Here is a 20598-nt window from a genome sequence, read left to right as displayed (position 1 = left end):
CAAACATAAAACTCTGAAGTAAAGGTTGTCTAGGCCAAATCAATGCTGATAATTTTAAATGAAGTGTCTTTAGGAAGTAGTGAAATTTCTGTAAAGCAAATAAGGATTTTTCTCTATACGTAAATACTCGCCACCATAAATTTTAAACCAGCAGCCTTTGAAGCATTAGAACGTTTTATGGAAAAGTTAATGGCTTTGTTAACATAATTGATGTAGGAAAGTATTGAGGCCTACTGTGAAATAATGTTCATACAAATCAGTGCATCTAACAAATGAACAGTAATGTTAACACCACTCCCTTAAAAAAAAATCCTCATTTGTGTTAGCAAAATAAAAACTGTAATGGCCTAGATATATGGTGTGAGCCTATTCCAATGGTTAATATATTAAGATAAAAGAAAAAACACCTACAGGATTTGGTTTTCCTGTCATAGTTGGTGCAGTGCTTAGCTCTTCCTGGTTGGGCACTCTTAGCTGTTGACTGGGGAATGTAGTAAAGTTACTGTTGTTATGGTCCTTAATTTTTCATATTTTTCTAGTGGAAATTAGTGCTTATTACACTGTTCTGGCAACTAGTAAATAGTGATGTGAATCAGCTGCGTGTTAAGGTCTTCTGTGAGCTTAAAATTATGTGTTTGCATGAGATATTTTGTAAATACAAGAACATAATGAAATTTTAATTTATTCAAATTTATTCTTTAGAACTTATGTGGCCACACCTCAGGAAGTAAATGATAGATTTGTGGTCTGAAGAAGAAACACATTTGGGGATTGTAAGAATTAACTTTTTTCTTAAAAGAGTCCAACGATAATGACTAAAGCCTTTTTAATACCACACAGGGCACACTTCAATATGTAATTATCTTTGATAGGCAGAAAAAGAATGCTTCTTCTCCCAGGGTTTAGTACATCTGCTAGATTATATGGCACTCTTGTTGTCTCCTTTTGTGTATTGTCATTGATTGTCACAGTACCAGACAATAGAGCTGGAATGAGATATCCAGAAATTGTCCAGGCTGCTCTTTGTTAGCCTTCCGAGACTGTTTCTGTTGAACAGATTAAAAATGTGTTCCTCATCATAGCACACTAGTATGGCTTTGTTGACAGAGAAAATTCTTCCTTGTTACTACATCCTCCAGTGAGGCATGCATTAAATGTTGAGACATGCAGATCCAGTTCATCTATTTGCCCCAGAGTAGAATAAGCTGTACTCAGCTCTTGACAGATGTTTGCCAGACCTTTTCTTTAAAGCCTTGCTGGATGGAAATTCAACTGTTTGGGCAGTTTATTCTGATACTTCATTAGGCTGACTGGCATGGTTAGATACTTTGTAGAAGGATAAATAACTTTTGCTTGTCTCCTGTTGCAGTCTAAAGCCATTACATGTTCTCTCACTGTAGTGGGCATGGAGCATATGTAATGCTTTGCAGCAACAGTTTATTTATCTGAACAAAATGAACCTCTTTAGAAAGTCCACAGATATTCCAAGTTCCAGGTTGTTTTACAAAAGATGTCAGCGTTGTTTTAGGTTGCTTCCACAGATCACATTAATAAATAGAACTGTTCATGCTGAATTTTGAACCTTGCTTTGGACCATGAAAAAGAGAAGTCCATGCTGTTGCAGTGACCAGGAGTAGCTGGAATAGTGAATACTCACCCTTTAAATCAAAATGCCTATTCTAACCTGTGGGGCTTGCTTCTTCCTTTTGCCTGCCTTCATTAGGAGTTGAATCCAGGAAGCTGTTAAGAAGTTTCTGGCGTTTAATGTGGGGTCTTGTGATTGTACCATTAATTTTGTTATCCATTTGTAGAACCTTGGTTTTATCCTGGCTTTTCCACTTCTGTTTTGTATTTAGACTGTTTTTCAAATTTGCTAGTCTTTTTCCTTTCCCTTCACCAGCGCCCTTTGCTTCTCCCTCTCTCCCAGTTGTGATGGTATCTGCATGTATAATTGCATCTCTATTTCAGCATTGTCCCTGAAAATACTAAGTAGCATTGACTTGTACAGACTTTTCGAACATCCTGTTCATTGCATCATTTGGGTTGGAAGGTCCACCAGTGGTAATGGCTAAATGTTTTAGCTAAGGAACAAAATACTCAGAATTATTTTTTTGTTTCTGTGTACAGCTGGTTCTTTCAATGTATCTTTTATCCAAATGTGTGCATTTTGAACTGTCTCTCCTCCTAATTATATCATCGCAAAATTAGTACTCCGTGATTATCAAGGAAGTAGTTCATCGGTCATCATATTTAGCATAATGCATGTATACAATTTAAGAATAAATTTTAAACTATGAAGTTATTTAAGCAGTTTGTGTCTCTTTGGGCACCTACCAATCTGTTGTACTGATTAGTGCCAAAACGGGTGATTGTTTTTAAGGATTACCAACAGCAAAATTTTGCCTTTTTTTCTATAGAGCAAGTTGAAAACCACATTTTTAATTGATCCTTTCTATTGCATAGTACCTAACATAAGATAATATTCTACAGAAAGCAATAAGATTTTAATACTGTGGGAAATTTACACACATACATATGAGAAGTAATTGGATTGTTTGGAACAAGGGATGAGAAAGGTCTTGGTGGGATTGTGCTGAAGTGGAAAACTCGCCTGTGTAGTGGAAAAGTGTGGAATGGGTTTAATGGAGTTAGATCTGATTTTGTCAACTTACAGATGGATTTGCAAATGGTCAGTTGTGTTTGATTGAATGGCTTCTTTCAAAAGTAGTCGCACAGATCTCTCGAGGGCCTAGGAGAGTCTTAAGGAGATTTAGATTTTTAGACTTTCTTGTTCTAGCATGTAAGAAAAAGATCGGGGGGGGGGGGAAGAGGAGTGTGTTCCTTTGGGGTTTTGGAGAAAGGTTGGTTATGGCATGTGGGTTTTATTCTGTGTTTTGGTTTATAGTTTTGGCTTTGGGGTTTGGTGGTTTTGTTTTGGGTTGGAATTGGGTTTTGGGTTTTTTTTCCAGGTTTCCAAGTTCAGAGTGAAGATAGATTTTCTCAGGGGCTTATCAGCCTTCTATTTCAGGAGTTCTCCCGACATAGGCTGATCTCTTGTGATTACCCTGGTACAAACATTTGTTGGCTGAAGACTGTAGAGTTTGTTTGCAGGTTTTTTTTGTGTAATCACTTCTGCCTACTGATTTGGCAGTAGTTTAAACTCAGAGGGTGAGATGATGTACTCAAACTGTTCTCGTGTGTTTATTTTTTTAAAAATGAAAGGTGCCCTCGGGAATAGCACCTTTACTTGGAGTTATTTTTCTAATTTTCCTCTAATACAATAAATCTTCTAACTTCTTCCTTTTGTTTTTCACTGATTGGCAAGCTAGTGTGGCTCCCTATTCTGCAGCCTTTAGAAAATGAATCTGTTAATGGTTTCATCCAATCATCTGTTAAGAATGGTACAAAGTTATGGAGTTGTGGTAGCTGACATAGCTGGATAATGTTCTTCTGCAGCATGTAATGAACAGAAAATGTTATGTCTCTACATTACACCTTGGTTGGTAGGCTAAAATGTTGGGGTTTGCAGAGGGTTCTTTCAAGCAGGCTTCTCACTAATCTGGTATCTTTTATGTACTTTGACCTCCTATATTATCAAAGTAAACATAAGTGAATATTGTGCCCATCCAGATTTGTATCTGTTTATCTTGAAATATGTTTTATAAGCCATAAATCCCAGGTTTATGCAACTAAGAATAACAAATAGCTTTTAGTTTCTTCATAGATTTTCTAAATTCTTAGTAAATTTTTGCTTTAGAAAATCAAAACTACACAATTGTTGAAATAGAAAGGGAGTTCTGTATAGATGGATTACAGGGTGGGGGTGGAGGCAGGGGAGGGTTGTTAGAGTGGGGTTTGGGGGTGGGGTTGCTGTGTTACTATTCACAGTGATTGCAGCGTGGGCTTTTAACGGGATTGTTTTGTTATGGTCAGGGAAGGAAATTGGAATGGTCATTAAGGCTTAGCAAATTCTTGTCCAGTTTGTGTTGTTCCTTTGCTTATTAATCAAGGCTCTAATAGGGAACAACAGTTCTACAGTGATGTATCTGGATGTAGAAATAACACAGAAGGTGCTCATTTTAAAAATAAAGGAATGCCATTTATTATTTTTAGTAAGGTTGGCTTAAAAGTTTTTCAGTGAATTGTTATATGCATACTTACACACATGCACATACATTCTCACATAGCAGTCTTTTCAGTCTGTATACATTATAAAACTATTCTGCTTTATGCAAAAATTACTTAGTATACTTTTTATTTATATTAGAGCAAGGACAAGATTGCATCCTACAGCAAAACTCCAAAAGTGGATAGGAGTGATGTGAGGAAGGAGATGAAAGAAAAGTCTTCCATGAAACGTAAACTTCCTTTTACTGTTAGTCCATCCAGAAATGAAGATCGCAATTCAGACACAGGTAGAACCTTTTTATTTCCTTAACTAATTATTTGTTGCTAAAATACATCCTGATTTAATTAATTGTATATTATGTTTTTATATTGATTATTTTTCCCTATAGAAAAGGATACTAAGTATAAAAGTTGTTTGCTTACTTCCGATTATTGCATATCAGTCTGATAGGCTTTCATCCTATCGTTAGCAAGAGCTAGCATGCCAGCATAGTTACCTGCATTTTCCGGTTGTTTCCTAACCTCATTCTTTTGCTTCTGTTTTAGTTATAAATGATTCTTTTCATTGTCATCTGTAGAGGTCCATTTGTTTAAACAAGTAAAAGACATGTTAATTGTCTTGATTTGAGATGGCTGTCAGCCTTCTGTAGCCTTTTTTGGGGAGGAAGAGTTAGAAAGATTGGTAGATGTACTCTCCTCCAGAGAAAAGGATGCTGAGGTTATGGAACTAACGAAACTGTCCATGGAGAGTGAACTTTTTTTTCGGTCTCAGCTCCTATGACCTGTTGAAGATACCTTTTCTGCACAGGCTGATAGTTCTTCCTCACTTCTTAAGCATATTCTTTTGGAACTGATTTCAAGACTTCGAAATACTATTCTTGGCTCTTTTCAAGTCAAGATGGAGGGATCTGGGTTTATTCCAAGAGTACCTCTGAATCTAGGTAATTAGTTTTCTGTATCCTACTTCCTTAATAGTTCTGTTGGTGGCAAAACAGGATCTGTGCCCTCTAAAAGGCCACCAGAAAGCATGTTCTCACATTTCTCAGAGGCTCAGTGCTATGGTTTCTTACACAGTGCTCATTGTAAATTTTAATATTTTCATAAACAGATTATTTCCTGAATATGCTTAGATTTAAATGCAAGATATAACTATATATCTTCAGTACTTACTTAATTTTTGACCAAGACTGCTTTAATGCAGATTTGGTTTCTGGATATTGCATGCAAATTTTTGTTACTGTAAAGAGAATATGGCAAGAAATCAAAATTTGAAATAGTCACATTACAAAAACAATACTTTTGGCTTTAGATCTCTCTTTTCAGTGGTTTTACAGAATTGTGGAGTCTTAACACTATTCGTGATACTACTTGGTTCTTAAAGACCTCTATAAATTAGAAATATGCTTCCAGCATCCACTTCATTAAATTTATTGTTTGGTATTAGACCCTACCTATTTTTCACAATGGAAATAAATATATTTAGAAGCAATATTTAGCACTTATCTAATGTTTTCTGTGTTGAAAATCTTCTGTCATCTCTCCCCACACCCATCAGTTTTAAATAATTCATTGTTGCAGCATCTTGTAAGGTAATGTACTTCTTTGTGTTTCCTTTGCTGTAGCTTCCGTTGTCACAGTTGCCACAAACAAGATATTATTCTAGGAGCTTAGAATGCACAAAAAGACCATGGGCACACTACAAAATCTTTTTGTTACAAATTGTTGCAGGGAGATGAAATAAACTGTTCAAATAGGTGCAAGAGGTACTTAATATAACAGTAGAAGGCACATAGCTTTTAGCTACTGTGTCACAAGCATCATAGCTTGTTGTCCATTTCTTTACTGCTGAGGTAAGGAGGTAAGAACAATTACCTCCTTTCACAGATGAGGAACTTGGTACACAAGCTTTCCAGAAGCTTTTTAGGGGCAGGAGCATTACCAGGATGAAAAAAATAGTTCTTTGTAATGCTGATTATGTTCCTCACTAAGTAGATTAGACCAGTGGGAATTAGCCACTTACACTGGTGCCAAGTTTGTCACTGACATAGATCAGGACTGACATCAGTGATCATTGAAGTGCTGCTTCTGACACAAACTTGGCCATTATGCAGTGAAAAGGTTTGCCATCATTGAGCTAAAATGTTAGCTCTGAAAGCAGAGTTCCCTACTAACTACTATGTACAGAGAATGTCAAATGTTATTTGAGAAGGAAGAATGTAAGCTTTTGGAGATGAGAGTGTAACCAGAGTCAAAGAGGAAAAAGAAGAGGTGGTGAAAAGTTCTTTATCAGCTACCAGTGCTAGTGTTAAAAAAAATAATAATCTCAGTTTTCTTCTGATACTTTGTACAAATCTGTGGTGGTATTCTAGGTATGTGGTCAGAGGTTGTGTATACAATTCATAACTGGAAGGATTCTGAAAAAATATGTGGTACTACCTCATTCCTTCCACTGCCCATTACAGTTCCAGGATGTTTTTTTTAATCACTTCCCAATAGTTTGGGGTTTTTTTAATAAACCCAATAGGGTTTTTTTTTCAGAGTTCAGAATAGCAAAATGTTCTTACTGCTTTCCTAAACGGTTTCTCTGTGGCAGGTAAGACCATTGAGTTTGATTTTTAAATGCTCTTACAGATTTAGGGGACCCGGGAGAACAGAAATCAAGAAATCCCATAAAAAGTAACTGCAGCATGAAAAATTTAATTTAATTAATAGTTTCATTTAGTAAATTGTTAATCTCCACAATACTATGATACGGTTGCTACCTGATTGTAGAAACCCCATGATGACTGGGCTTCATCCTGTTTAGCAGGTGAATCAGTCAAAGAATTGGAATACGTAATTTTGAGAGCTTTACATCATTAGCACTGTCTTGGTTCTGTCTACGGAGTATTCTTTCATAAACTAAGATTTTGTCATTCTTGCTTTATTTTTGTAAAAATCGCCCCCTGCAGTTACACCTCTTGCTTCTTTTTGTGGTGGGTGTTTTTTTTGTTTAGGTATTGTCTAGAAACTGTAAGTGATAGTGAACATGGACAGCTGAATATTAACTTAATTGGGAAATATTGTATTAAAATTGATTCCTACAAAACTATACATAAAGTAATTTTGACAGCCAGTCAGTTTTGGCAAGGCTGAAAACAAATGGCATTTGTGGTGTCCCGTAAGAGTCCAGAACAAGTACAATCTTCCAGTTTATCTAAATTTATATTTAATTCAGTGGTTTTGCCTGAGAAAGTGATGCAATAAATTAGTACTAAATTTACAGATTTAGCCTTTAGGTTACTTTCTTAATAATTTCATACTGAGTAGGATTGAGTCCAGTTGCCTGAATGGAGTCATGCAGCGCCAGCTGAGATGCATGCAGTAGCTGTCTGCACAGGGCTGAAAGATGAGAGTAACAGAAGAGCTGTGGCCTTCTGAAGAGGCCAGCAGGACAATGAAATGGCACTACATGCCTTTTTTTTAAGCAATAGCATTCTATTTTCAGTTTATTCTGTTGTGCAAGGGTTTGTCTATTACACTGTCCTGGTTTGGACAGCTTCCTAAACCGAGGGTTCAGTTATGACTTCCCCGTTCTTTTATCAGAGCAACCAGGAAAAGCTAATTAAAAGTCAAATTTGTTTTATTACAAATTCGGCAGTATAGCTTTAACCCTTATTTAAGTTAATCTCATAAAGGATTCTACATGCAAGCTTTAGTAAAGATTGATAGAATGGATGGTGGAAGGAGAAATATTTTTCACAGCTTTTTTAATAATTTCTCTGATTTGAAGTCTCCTAATCCCAAACAAGAATTTGATTGAAAAGCCATCACTTATTCAGACTACTTAAATAGCACTATTTAAATTCTGTTAGTTTATTTAATTAGCTATTTTAAAATAACCTCTGATGTGTTTATCAGAATAAGAATAACAGGAAAGTGCTACTTTGCCGAGGAACTTTTTCTCCACCTTATTAGTATGAAGAAAGAAGTTTGAATTTTTGCATAATAAATATAACTGCAGCTCAGAAAAATCATATTAAAATTTTAGTTGTGAGGATAAGTATAGGCTTTTTTTTTTCCTCATAGTCTTATTACAAAGTTGATTATTCAGGAAGAACAACAAAAGTTAAAATTATACTGACTGCTAATTTGTCATCTTTCCATGGAAATTGTGTTCTCCAGATTTTCTGTTTATAGTAGCATCTCAGTTTTGTTTTCTGACCCCTTCAGTTTCTGTCTTTAAAGTAGACCACACATGGCACAGTCATATTTCTTTTAGCATAGAAGAGAAAAACAACTGTCCTCTTCATGTTCCATGAGTATGTCATAGTATCACAGTTTCTGTACTTGTGCTTCCCATAGTTACAGAGGTTAGTGGGGTTGTTAAAGGGACTGTTTACAAGCTCACACTGTGTTACTCCTTCCTGGATTTGGACTTACTGTTCAACTATTACAAGTTTTTATAGTTTGGACTAGAAGCAGTAAAGTGAAGGTGGTTTTGCGTGCGTGTGTGTGTGTGTGTGTGTGTGTGTGTTGGTTTGATTAAATAAATACGCAGTAAACTTGATTAGTTAGGTATCACAGTAGTACCTTGATATCTCTACAGAGTACAGTATACCGAGAGATCTCTTCCATCATGTTCTAATCTTTCACTGAAAGTCAGAAGCAGCAGTCAGTTGTGTAGTTTCTCTTTAAAATAACTTCAATCAGATTATGACAATCACATAGATCTCAATAACTCTTGTCTCTTCAGGTGCAGAATTGATCATCTTGACCTGTCTTCTACAGTTGAAATAAGCAAATTAATTTCTTGTGTATCACTCAATCCTGTTAGTTCCTTAGTAGCATTTTTTTCAAGCAGTACATCTTTTAGCTTTGCATGGTCCTATTTCTTAATCCTGTTATTCCTTACAATCTGCACTGTGACAAGAGATCAATATTCAAGCAGACTATCATGAGACCTGAAGTTTGAATTTGGTATTTTTTCTCTCTTTTATCTACTAAGGTTTTACTAAATGATATGTTCTGTTAACTTGGGTTAACGGTTTTGAGGACTACACATCATATTATTTAATAATTTATTTTCAGAAAACATTTAGAAATTGCTTGCCTGTAAATTTGTAATGTATCCAAATTAAACAAGTAACTCCCCCCCACACACAACATACATAACCGGTTGCCTTGGAACATAATGTGTCATGCATAAGTTCTTAAATAATTGCTGGTGATTCTGATGTTTCTAGCCCTAGAGTGAAATATCTAGGACTAGAATGTGAGTGAATTTCATGAAGCTCCTCTCTAAGTAAGTGCTCAAACGCACCTGTGTCACTGGTTTACATAACTTGGCTATTTTTAAGTCCTTTTATTAAGTGTTAGGTGAAAAACTTACATTGCAAAATGAAAATCTTAAAAGGAATGTTGCCTAGATAGATTTGGCTTTGTATTATGAAGGTTATTTAATAAAGATAATTGAACATGAAGCCACTTGAAGAGCTTTGATTTTTGTATTTTTTAGTAACAAGAAGTTCTCTGATACTCTGTGTCCAGCTGCTGAAGAACACCAAAAAGTGTCAAGAAAGTGAATGCAAAAGAAATTTTCATTCTACAGACTGAAAAATATGCTCAAAATCTTAAAAAAAAAAAAAAAAGGCAAAACACCCCCCCCAAAAAAAAAAACACCACCAAAATCCACAAACAAAAGCCTAATTGACTGTCAATTTTATAAATTAAATTCTACTTAATTTCTTAAACTGATATTATTCCTCTATTAGGGAAGTTACTACTCTAAAAGTTGTATAAACATCAAGTACACAGCTGTGTGAAGTTTTCTGTTACCTCAAGATAAAGAATTGCTAAGAAGTCAAAGTTCCTGAATGTTTTTAACAGGAACAACTTCTCCTGCTAAATATAGTGTACTGTGTGATGGTATTTCTGGAATGAGTGAATGAAAACAAATTGTGTAATATACTCTGCAGCAAGCATAATGGGGTTCCCAGTAATTTAGAGGAATTTTTCTGTGGATTTGTGTAGCCTCCTTATCAGCACTTGCATTGTTGTTTTCTCCTTGGATTAAAAAGAAAAGTAGTTTTTTACTATTTTATTTATTTATTGGTGTATAAAAAAAATCTATATGCCCTATTCCCTTATTTTTGCTTTCTTTCACCCCTTTTGTCTTGTGTTATTCTATCTTGTGCATTCAGAACCAGAGCATATGCATGAGATCTTGAGAGGGGGAAGCAATAGCCTCTTACAGGACGTACTTCATATTTTAGATTTATTCTTGATCATGTTAATTTTGTGTATTGAACTGTTGAGATTTGAAATCTCAAGCATTTGAGATTTGAGATTGAAAGATTTGAGATTGAAAACACGTATGAAAGTCTCACAAATTTTAGTAAAGTTGTGTCTTTTTTGACACATAAGCGCATAATTAAAGTATAACTTGGTGAGAGCAGTTGTATTCTTATTTGGTACTTTAATTGGAAAGCTCTAGAAATGCCTTGCAAACATTGTGTCAATAAAGAGTAATAGAAGAATAATTTGCTCACCACTGACATGCTTTGGAATGTGTAGGGGAGGATCTTCATGTTGTTTGAAAACACTAAATATGAGATGGGATTTAACTGTGCTTATTTATTTAGTAAGCTTTTATAACAAGATTATTAAAAGAACAAAAACCACCACTAACAAAACCAAACTAACAGCCCACACATACACAAAAGAAAACCCCCAAACCAAAAACCAGCAGATAAAACTACACTGTATAGTAAAAAAGCAAGAGGTAGATCATCAAAACATTCATTTATTTAGATGTATTATTTTCTCAAGCTGAGTGTAGCTATAAAGTTGCAGAATGAAAATGAATATGGTTTTGAAGAAAAGAATAATAAACAGTAAATAGCATAAGCTGAGAAATAGCATATCATGCCAGACAACCTGAAATACGTTGTTTTGATGGAAGCATTAAGTTAGTCAATGAAGAGGATGCTATACATTATCCTTGGAGAGATGGCCACATATTCACAGTGAAAAGTTTGAAAGTACAATTTCAGTGTTGATTTTCTTTAAGATTTCCTATGCAGACATTCTACCAATAGGGCAGTAGCCTTGATTTAGATATTCATGAGTATGAGATGCCTGCAGTTTGGAAAAATCTCATGTGTTGCTTTAGTAAAAGGAATCTTGTTTCCTTTTTAAATGTGACTGATAGATTTGTAGGGTTTTTTAAATATGTATGTAGATCTGTAGCTTTCCATTCTTAAAAGAGCCTTGCTTATAACTGTTTGGTCTCTAAAATCATGTATTTCTGTTTTGGTCATTACAAAATTCAAGGTGTGTACTGTTTACTTGCCTTCCTGTGCCTGAATAGCATTGCATTATTAAAGCCTCAAATATGAGATTTAGAGAAGGTTAGGAAGGCAGAAAATGAGAGGAAATGAATGAAACGAGGAGGGCCACAGAGAGGGCTTTAGGCAGAAATGGGGAAAATCAAAAGATAAAAAACAGACAGTTTGGGGCACAGTGACATGTGGAACGGCATGGTTAGGAAACCTCAACGAGACTTAAGTTTATAATTTGTGATTTTTATTAATTTTTGTGTCTCTGCCAGAAAGTCATGAAGTTTGCCTCAGTGGAGTCTTCTGTTTTAATATTTTCTACATTTGCAGATGACAGGGGGCTTGGGGGCTTGTTTCGTTTTTTTAATAAAGCTTTTATCATACAGGTGTTTGAGGTTGACATTTAGAAAATGAAACTGGGAGGATCAATATAATCATGGGGACAAGTAATAACACCAAAATTCCCACCCCTTACTTTCACTTAGCTTAATTGCAGTTCACAAAATCACAGAACCGTTAGGGTTGGCAGGGGCCTCTGGAGATCATCCAGTCCAACCCTTTGCCAAGGCAGGGCCACCTAGAGCACGTTACACAGGAATGTGTCCAGGAAGGTTTTGAATGTCTCCAGAGAGGGAGACCCCATGACTTTCCTGGGCAACCTGTTCCACTGCTCTGCCACCCTCAACGTAAAAAAGTTATTCCTTGTGTTGAGGTGAAAGTTCCTGTGCTTAGTTTATGGCCATTGCTCGTCATCCTGTTGCTGGGCAACACTGAAAAAAACCTGGTGCCTTCCTCAATTTTTAAAAAATTATATTAAAAATTTCCACAATCTTGTTAGTATTGCCCAAAATACAAAGTTTAACAGTGTCTCATCAGCTGGTAATTGGTCACAGTAAGAATAAGTTGACATAACTTATTACACAAAAAACTAAAAAGGTCAGTGTGGCAACCAGGCTTATTTAACCAATAGTACCAATCCCCAACCAAGCCTCAACAAATTCCCAGCCAAATTCTACCAGTTTTATATGGCCAAGTCTGGTTAATCAGTCCAACAGCTTTTCCCCTCTGCCTGCTTTTCATCTATTACACATTCCCTGTTGTAATCTTTAGACCTCAGCTTCTTTGTGCCAGCCACAGAGGAGAAAAAGCAGGCAATAGACATCCTTACTGGATTCTGCCCCTGTCTGTATGGTCAGTAGTCCAGCCTGGAGGGTGAACTGGGATTACCTCTGACTGTAGGATACAAAGTCCTGTCCAGCTGTTTAAAGGCCTGTTGGGAAGGTTGTCAGTAGGGAGGCTTCCAAAAGATGAAGGTGCAGTAGAGTGAGCAGGATCTCTAGAAATGCCCGGAATTGGAAGATATTATTTCTGTTGGTTAAGTCTGTTAAACTGTTCTTCAGACCATTCCTTCTTGACGTGTTGGTTAAAAATGTTTTTGTAATACTTTCAAAAAATGAAATTCCAAATCACCTGATTTGTGAATAAGGTTCCTTGAACCATCTTTTACATCCAGTGTGTTTATATTCAAGTAGTAAACTTAGGGCTCTGAAGAAAAAGGTAGACATTATAGATCTAGCATGTAAGTAATAAAAGCTGTTTTCAAGTTATAAAATGTTGAATTTGATAAGAACTTGTTAAGACAGAAAAAAAGCAGTTGCCTAGAAAGATAATCACAGAAAATTAATGGTTTTCATTCCACATAAATATGCAAACTATTATATCTCCAGAAAATAATAGTTAAAACCATAATGACCAGGTAGGGAGATCTGCAGAAAACAGTTGTACCAAAAGAAATTTGGTGCATTGAGAGTTTGTGCCTGATTGATTTAAGAACATTAAATACTGCTCCAGTTAAAAGTGATCTAGTTAAAGTCAATCACTAATCAGTGGTTTTCTGTCATACTTTAACCTGAATGCCTGTGTTCATTTTACAAGACCTTTATGCAGAAAAATTAAGGGAGAACTTTTGAAAAGTATGGCAGATATAGACCAAAGTTTCCAAATTACACAAAATTATAGATTTGAAAATCATTAGGTGTTGAAAAGTTATCTGATTAAGAGCACATTTAACCAGTATGAAGATCTGTGAGAGTCTGTAGGTACTGAATAGTTTTAGAAATGATCTGTTTATTCAGATGCATAATTTTAGCTCCTGGTTTAAAACTTGAACATGAAATATTAAATAACATCTGTAAATATTGATAAAAGAAAGAACTTCTGTATATAAAACAGCCATATGATTTGGAAAGATACTAATTTTGAAGAATAAATTGCTCTAAGGTGAAGTAACAGGATGAGTTTGAGAGAAACAGTCTTTTATCCAATTAGCTAACAATACCAGTAGTTAAAAGCCTTTTCCTAATTTTTAACATGGTATCCTGAGAGAAGTAGAATCGAGCAGTCTCAGGTCTGTGTTCAAGGCTCAAAATTGACTAGCTGATCTTACAGACTCTTTTTAAGTGCCTGACTTTAATCTCTGAAAATTAAAGTTGAGACATAAACAAGTCTTCCTGCTGTGAAACAGGTTTTTTGTCTTCCAGAACTGCTTAGTAATCCTCAGAGCTTTAAGTGCTTTAACTCAGTAGCTTATCCTGATACGATTAGAACAAGTAACCAAAACTAATACAAATGCAGTAAATTAGAGATGCAGTTTCTGGTTTTCGTCACCAATCACCAGTTCACATACCTTAAAAAGAATGCTTTTATTTCTAGAAAGATGTTCTAATAGAACAGCAGTTTGAGTTATTAAATGTTAATATTTCCAGAGAAGGAAGGTTCGGAGAAAAAGAAAATTAAGAAGGATGCTGGAAATAAGAAAACACCACCAGTTAGCATTCTTTTTGGTTATCCTCTGTCAGAGCGCAAACAGATGGCACTTCTCATGCAGATGACAGCAAGAGACAACAGTCCAGGTGAGCTTGCAAAGTTAACAGCTTTCTTCCTCCTGCCTGTTTAATTTTGTCTCAGTCAGAATATTCTGAACCCTGATGTTTTTCAATAATCCTTAACTTTATTGATTTTTAAAAAATTATTCATAAATCTGTTAAAGCTTCTTTGCATTCACAAGCAATTTGATAACAATATCTTGACCTTCTATATTTATATGCAAAAAATTGCACTATAATAGCTGTAAAACGTGAAAATCTCTTTTTCTTTCTTTAATTATTTTTGCCTCTCAAATAATGTGCGTTACTTGAAAACTGAAATGTTATCTGTTGGGGGGTGTTGATTTTGTTTCTTTTTTAATGAACTTTAACTACTGTCTCATTGTCTCGATTTGGAGCAGGGTTTTCATTTTGAAGGAAAGCAGATTGTTTCCTTAAGATTTAATGGGAGAGGGGTGACACCTTGTTTTGAATTCAGAACTTCAAATTGTCCTTGCTCCAGCTGTATTTAAAAAAAATCTTTCTTTGTGTATGTTCTACAGGTGTAACATTTTTACAGCATTGGCATTCAAAAGTGAATGGTTGCATTTCCTTAAGAAACTATGTATTCCAGCCAAAAACATTTGTGCGTAGAGTACAATACCCAGTAATTCCTCAAACTGGTATCCCACTGCGTAAAAATATGGTGGAATTGTGCTGGAAGAAGCAGAAGCAGAGTAGATACTAATCTGCATGGTCATGCTTTGTCTGTTTCAGCAGAATTTATACCACAGTTTGTGAACCTTGCAGTCTGGATAGACTTCGTCTGTCCTTGGAACCTACTTAAAAAATAGTGAGATATTGCAAAACACGCTTTTGCATGTTGTGAATAGACATTGTGTTAATACAGGTCAAGTGTCAAATATATCCTTTATTTAAATATAATTATTCAGTAGTTATTATTATCATCTTTGAACACAAGAGTTAAAATGAGCTAAAGTAAAAATAGTGTTTAAATAACTTCCAGTGACCATTTTAAAACTTATTTTGTAGATTCCACCTTAAATCATCCCTTACAAACAGCACCAACACAAAAGAAAACTCCAACCACTTCTTCAAGACAAAAAGACAAAGTTAACAAGCGAAATGAACGAGGGGAAACTCCTTTACATATGGCAGCAATTCGAGGGGATGTTAAACAGGTTAAGGAGCTAATCAGTTTAGGTGCAAATGTGAATGTAAAAGATTTTGCAGGTAAGTAGATATATGTTCTCTTAACTGTTAAGAGTTAAGAGTCAAAATTAATGCTGAAGTCATTAGCAGAGGTTTAATTTCAGTTCATGCTATATGCAAATGAAAAAATACAACTTAGTAGAAATTCTTAAACCATAGTGTTTTTTTATTTCTGATAGCAGTGGTAGTACTGGGACACTGTAGAGCCCAGTATATTATTAGAACAGTATATTAATACCTGAAGGTTTCAGTTGTGACCGGGCAGTCAGTAATTGGTAATGGGACTGTAGGTTGTACGAGGTGATGAGAAGTTCAGTAACAGCAAAGGTGGCATTGTAATGCATATTATCTTCTCACTGGGACAGCGAATGTGCACCAAAGCAGGTGAGTGTAGTGTAGCTTGCACTTGTCATTTAGTACTGCTAGATTAATGATAGTTTTGATATGTCAGTATTAGCTGTGATTTCAGCAGATTGATGAACTTTAAGGTGAGTTGCAACTTGTACCATATTCTTAGCATCCTTTATTTGGTATCTTTCTTTACTGTCTGTTTGTCTGTAAGACCTTCTAAATAAGTTTTTGGAACCTGCTGGAAAACTTTTGCCTATTTTGTTTTTGATATGCTCACAGTAGTTAAGTTTCTACATGTTTTAGTAAAAAATCTGTTGAGTAAATACAAGATTCCCAAAGTAATGCTTTCAGAGAAGATGACAGAACCTGCAGTTTTGAGTTCAGTAGTTGCCAGTTGCTGATTGGCCAGGCACCAAATGAAATGCACTTACATACTGAGATAAGCCAAAGTACTTTCTGGTTTTTCCTCAGCCAGTGTAAAAGAGTGTATGACTTAGGAGCTGGAGTATTGGGTAGAGATTTAGGGCATAGGAGTTTGGGGTAATGAGGAAGGATGGAACAGAGTGAAAGGAAGGCTAAATTACAGGATAAAGGGTTTGGTGGGGTGTGGAGGTTGTGGGATTGAGGTCTAAGAGACATCTATAAAAAGATAGGATTTTGTCACGTTTCTTAAATGCAAGGATAACTCTAAAAATAATACAAATATCAAATGCACATTATATAAACAGCATAAGAAACAGCTCTGCCTTTCAACACTGTCTCTAAACACTGGCTTTTTTCATCCACAGTAGAAGTGGCTCATGAGAAAGTATGGAAGTAAATATAAGAAGGCGCCATGTTGTTTTTTTTCCTTTTTTTTTTTTTTTAGAAGCAAAAATACAATGAAAGTTTGCATGAGTATTTTAACTAGACCTACAGCAAAGCCTGCTCTTTAAGATGCTCATTTTATGGGTCTGAATGGTTACAGTGAGAATTACATTCTCAATGGGGATGGGTGAGATGGGCTGAGATAACAGGCTCCAGTGGGATAAATTAGGACTTATATGATGCAATTAGTTGTCAGCTCTAGCTTGATGTCAAGAGAAGGTATTAATTAGGTGGACAAAAATCTGGATATTAAGTAACAAAAGAGATCAGTAATTTCTTGGTTTGCAGAGGGTAGCTGAATTTGTGTTTGAAGATGAGGCTGCCCAGGACTGGCATGTAGAGGAAGAAAAGAAAGGAAGCTGAAGTAGAGCCCTATGAGATCTTCAGAGAAATTGAGAGGGGAGATGAGAAGAATTTGTTGATGAGCAATTTTAGAAAAGGAGGGGGAGGTTCAGGGGAAGACAGGGCTGTAGAAACACTACAAGAAGAGGTGTTGTGGTGGGTTAACCTTGGCTGGTTGCCACACGCCCACCCAGCTGCTGTCTTACTTTCCATCCTCAACCGGGCAAGGGGAGAAAATAAGATGGAAAAAAGCCCTCATGGTTTGAGTTAAAAGGCCTTTTAATAAGAAAAGCAAAAGCTGTGCATGCCAGCAAATGAAAAAGAGGAATTCATTCACTACTTCCAGTCAGCAGGCAAATGTGCAGCCACTTCCTGGGGAGCAGGGCCTCAGCAGGTGTAATGATTGACTGTGAAGACAAACACAATAACTATGAACATTCCTCTTTCTTTCTTTCCTGCATCTTTTATTGCTAAGCATGACGTCATATAGTACAGAATATATCCTTGGTCAGTTTGGGTCAGCTGTCCTGGCTACATCCCTTCCCAGCCTCTTGCACAAGGAGGGAGGGAGAAAGCCTTGATATTCTACAAGCAGTGTTCAGCTGTAGCCAGAACACTGGCTGTGTTATAAACACTGTTTTAGCCCCAAGTACAATGCACAGCACTTTTTGAGCTGCTAGGAAGGAACGTAGCTTAGCCCCAGCTTGACCTGGTACAGATACTTAATTCATTTTAAAGGCAGATGAAAGGATAAGGAGAATGGCAGAGAGCTGGTTCTGAGAATCGTAGAGTCATAGAATGCTTAGGGTTGGGACCAACCTTAAAGATCATGTAGTTCCAGCCCCCCTGCCATGGGCAGGTACACCTCCCACTAGACTAGGTTGCTCAAAGCCCTGTCCAACCTGGCCTACAATGAGATACTTTGATGAGCAGGCTCATAAGAAGTCAGGCTGCAACAGCCAACATTCATTGCTGAACAATTGCACACTTACACAGACATTTTAGTTCTGGTGTTTCTCTAGTTAAAGGTCTTTTTGCTCCAGATTAAATCAGGCACCACCAGAAAACTGAGCAGATGTGGCACAAAACTTCCTAACTGTTTTCACAGGCTTTATCAAATCATTTACCACTCAATACTGCTTTCAGCCATCTAGTGACTGGAGCAAGAATCAATTGGGAGCAAGTCATTAGAGACTTCATTCAGAACTCTGAAGGAGGTGTTTGGGATCAAGTGGGATACTTTTCTATTGGTAACCCAAAGTGAGAAGCAGAGGTGATTAAGCTTCAAAATCCTGTGTGGAGGAAGAGGTCAAGAGGAGGGGGAGGATCTGAGCAATGAGTCATGAGTGGAAAATAAAGGAATTCAGGATGCAGTGAAGTTTAGAGAATTAGAGTTTTTAGCTGAGAATTTGGCAGGACTAAAGGAGCAGAAAATGAATTAGTAATGGAGGAAGTAACCCTGCTCATGGGATACCTGCCAGAATGATACTGCCGTGTGAGAACAAGAGTAAAGGAAACAGATGTTGAGAGCAAGCCAGACTAGAGTTGGCAGGCCAGACACTGTGATAGTGTAGAAAGGCAAAGCAATAAAATATGGAGAAGAATGAATTACAGAGAGACTTAATAAGGGGAAAGAACGCAGGGATCAGAGGGCTGAGAGCAGAAGAGTGTCATCATTGTGAGTGATTGAGAAAAGGGCAAATGAGAAGAAAAGACAAAGAAGGACGTGGTAGCCAGGCAGTCTTGAAAGTGAGTGACCCAAGTAATGTTTGGAGAGGAACTACAGGATACGAAGATCAGGAAGGAGTGTTTTGCTTTAGAATAAGGTAGAGACTTTTTCCTTTTTTTTAAATTCAGATGAGTGGCAAGTGAGAACTTGAGGGAAAAGTAAAAGTGGAAAATTATCTTACTGAGGGATTAGATAAATCAGATGTTTCTTGCACCTCCTCATCATGGATATACAAGACTATTACTGATTTGACACAGAGTTCAAGTGAATGTGTTTTTCCTGACTTACACTGGTTATATTGGAAAGAAAAGTTGAACAGCTTCCCAGAATTGAGCTTTGAGAAAGCAGCAGCAGCAGGCTAGATGTTCAGGGCAGCTACAAAGTGGAAGACATCAAGTTGAGAAGAAATGTGAGATAAGGAGTATAGGGTGTGTGGGTTGATTGTTTTCCACTGAGGCTCTGTTACAAAAAATGAGCACTGAACTTTAGATTATCAATGTGGAAATCAAAATTGCTAAAAAATACCAATATTCTAGGAAATATCAGGAATAAATTCTCTGCCAGTATTTCTTACTAAGTTGTTATACACTAGTAACTGCTGAATGTTATTAGTGATTCCTGGTGTATGTTCAGTGGCTCTAAAGGAGCACTGGTTATGATAATTTGCCATCCTTCTTTCCAATAGTGTGGTTTTCAAAGTGTTTCCATATAGAATAATGTATTCATTTCCATATAGAACACTGTATTCAAATGCTCACTAGCCAAAGAATTTCTAACGTGTTTAGCCTGAGGATTTTGTGTCGGATTTTGTCTTTTACTGTTTGATAAGTGATTTCTGTGTTCAATGTAATCACAATAAAGTTTGGAATTTGACAGGGGGTTTAAAACTGATAAAGCACATGTTCATCAGATGAATGGCATTACCTTCCTGCCAGTTACTGTGTGTGAGTGTATTTTGAAGTATCTCGAGGCAGTAGAGATCTGTAGTGCAGGATCTTTGACCTTTCGAACTTAAACTTCCCACTCTTCACTGCAGGTTGGACGCCACTGCATGAAGCTTGTAATGTTGGTTACTATGATGTTGCTAAAGTCCTGATAGCAGCGGGAGCTGACGTGAACACACAGGGCTTGGATGATGATACACCACTTCATGATTCTGCTAGTAGTGGGCATAGAAATGTGAGTCTACTGGGAGAGTGGGAGGGAAATACATAAGTGGTTTGAAATGCTCAGTCTTTAGAACAAATCCTGAGTGTCCTGACTGCTGTCATATGGTTTTACAATTATGCTTCTGCTGGTTTAAGAGCATCTTAAAGTTGTTTATTTCGTTTTGTTTTTCATCCTACTTCTATTGCCAGATGTTTTCTACCAGTATCTGCTTTCTCAAATACTTAAAAGTTTCACTTCTGCTGTTTTAATAAAGAAACATTTAAATGGACTTTTTTGAAGAGACTTCCACTGTGTAGAATTCTCAAAATAAAAATGTCTCCAAGCAAAAATGGTTTGTGTGTGTGTGTCTATATACACACACACATATACATATATATATACACACATTAAAAATATTTAAAGGGGTGTGTGTGTGTGTATATATATATATTTATATGTCTCCTACACTTATTTATGGTCTTTGAAATACAGCACTGATGTACATATATTCTTAAATTATGTTTTTAAGTTTTACCAATAATGAATTAGCAGAGAAGGTAAGTGGAACACTGTAATTATTTTACATTCATTTCTGAATTTGTTCTTGCTTTCTACA

The 20598-nt window shown here is 36.2% G+C and overlaps 1 protein-coding gene across 3 annotated transcripts in view; it reads left to right on the top strand.

Annotated features, from left to right (window-relative positions):
* The window catches only part of ANKRD12 (ankyrin repeat domain 12), a 63039-nt gene that overhangs the window by 22172 nt on the left and 20269 nt on the right, over window positions 1-20598 (top strand). The window contains exons 3-6 of one of the 3 annotated variants that reach the window (XM_061356296.1): window positions 4268-4415; window positions 14213-14359; window positions 15365-15565; window positions 19870-20012. In XM_061356296.1, coding sequence (XP_061212280.1) covers window positions 4268-4415; window positions 14213-14359; window positions 15365-15565; window positions 19870-20012 — 639 coding nt within the window. Of the gene's footprint in view, window positions 1-4267; window positions 4416-4800; window positions 5070-14212; window positions 14360-15364; window positions 15566-19869; window positions 20013-20598 lie in introns of those variants that run through there. The other 2 variants (XM_061356297.1, XM_061356298.1) reach the window with 2 other exon arrangements.

Source organism: Neopsephotus bourkii, unplaced genomic scaffold, assembly GCF_033783945.1.
Source record: "Neopsephotus bourkii isolate Nb327-2 ecotype Australia unplaced genomic scaffold, CSIRO-AGI_Nbou_v1 NB_846, whole genome shotgun sequence".
Classification (NCBI taxonomy): domain Eukaryota; kingdom Metazoa; phylum Chordata; class Aves; order Psittaciformes; family Psittacidae; genus Neopsephotus; species Neopsephotus bourkii.
This window is presented reverse-complemented; position numbering and strand designations above follow the sequence as displayed.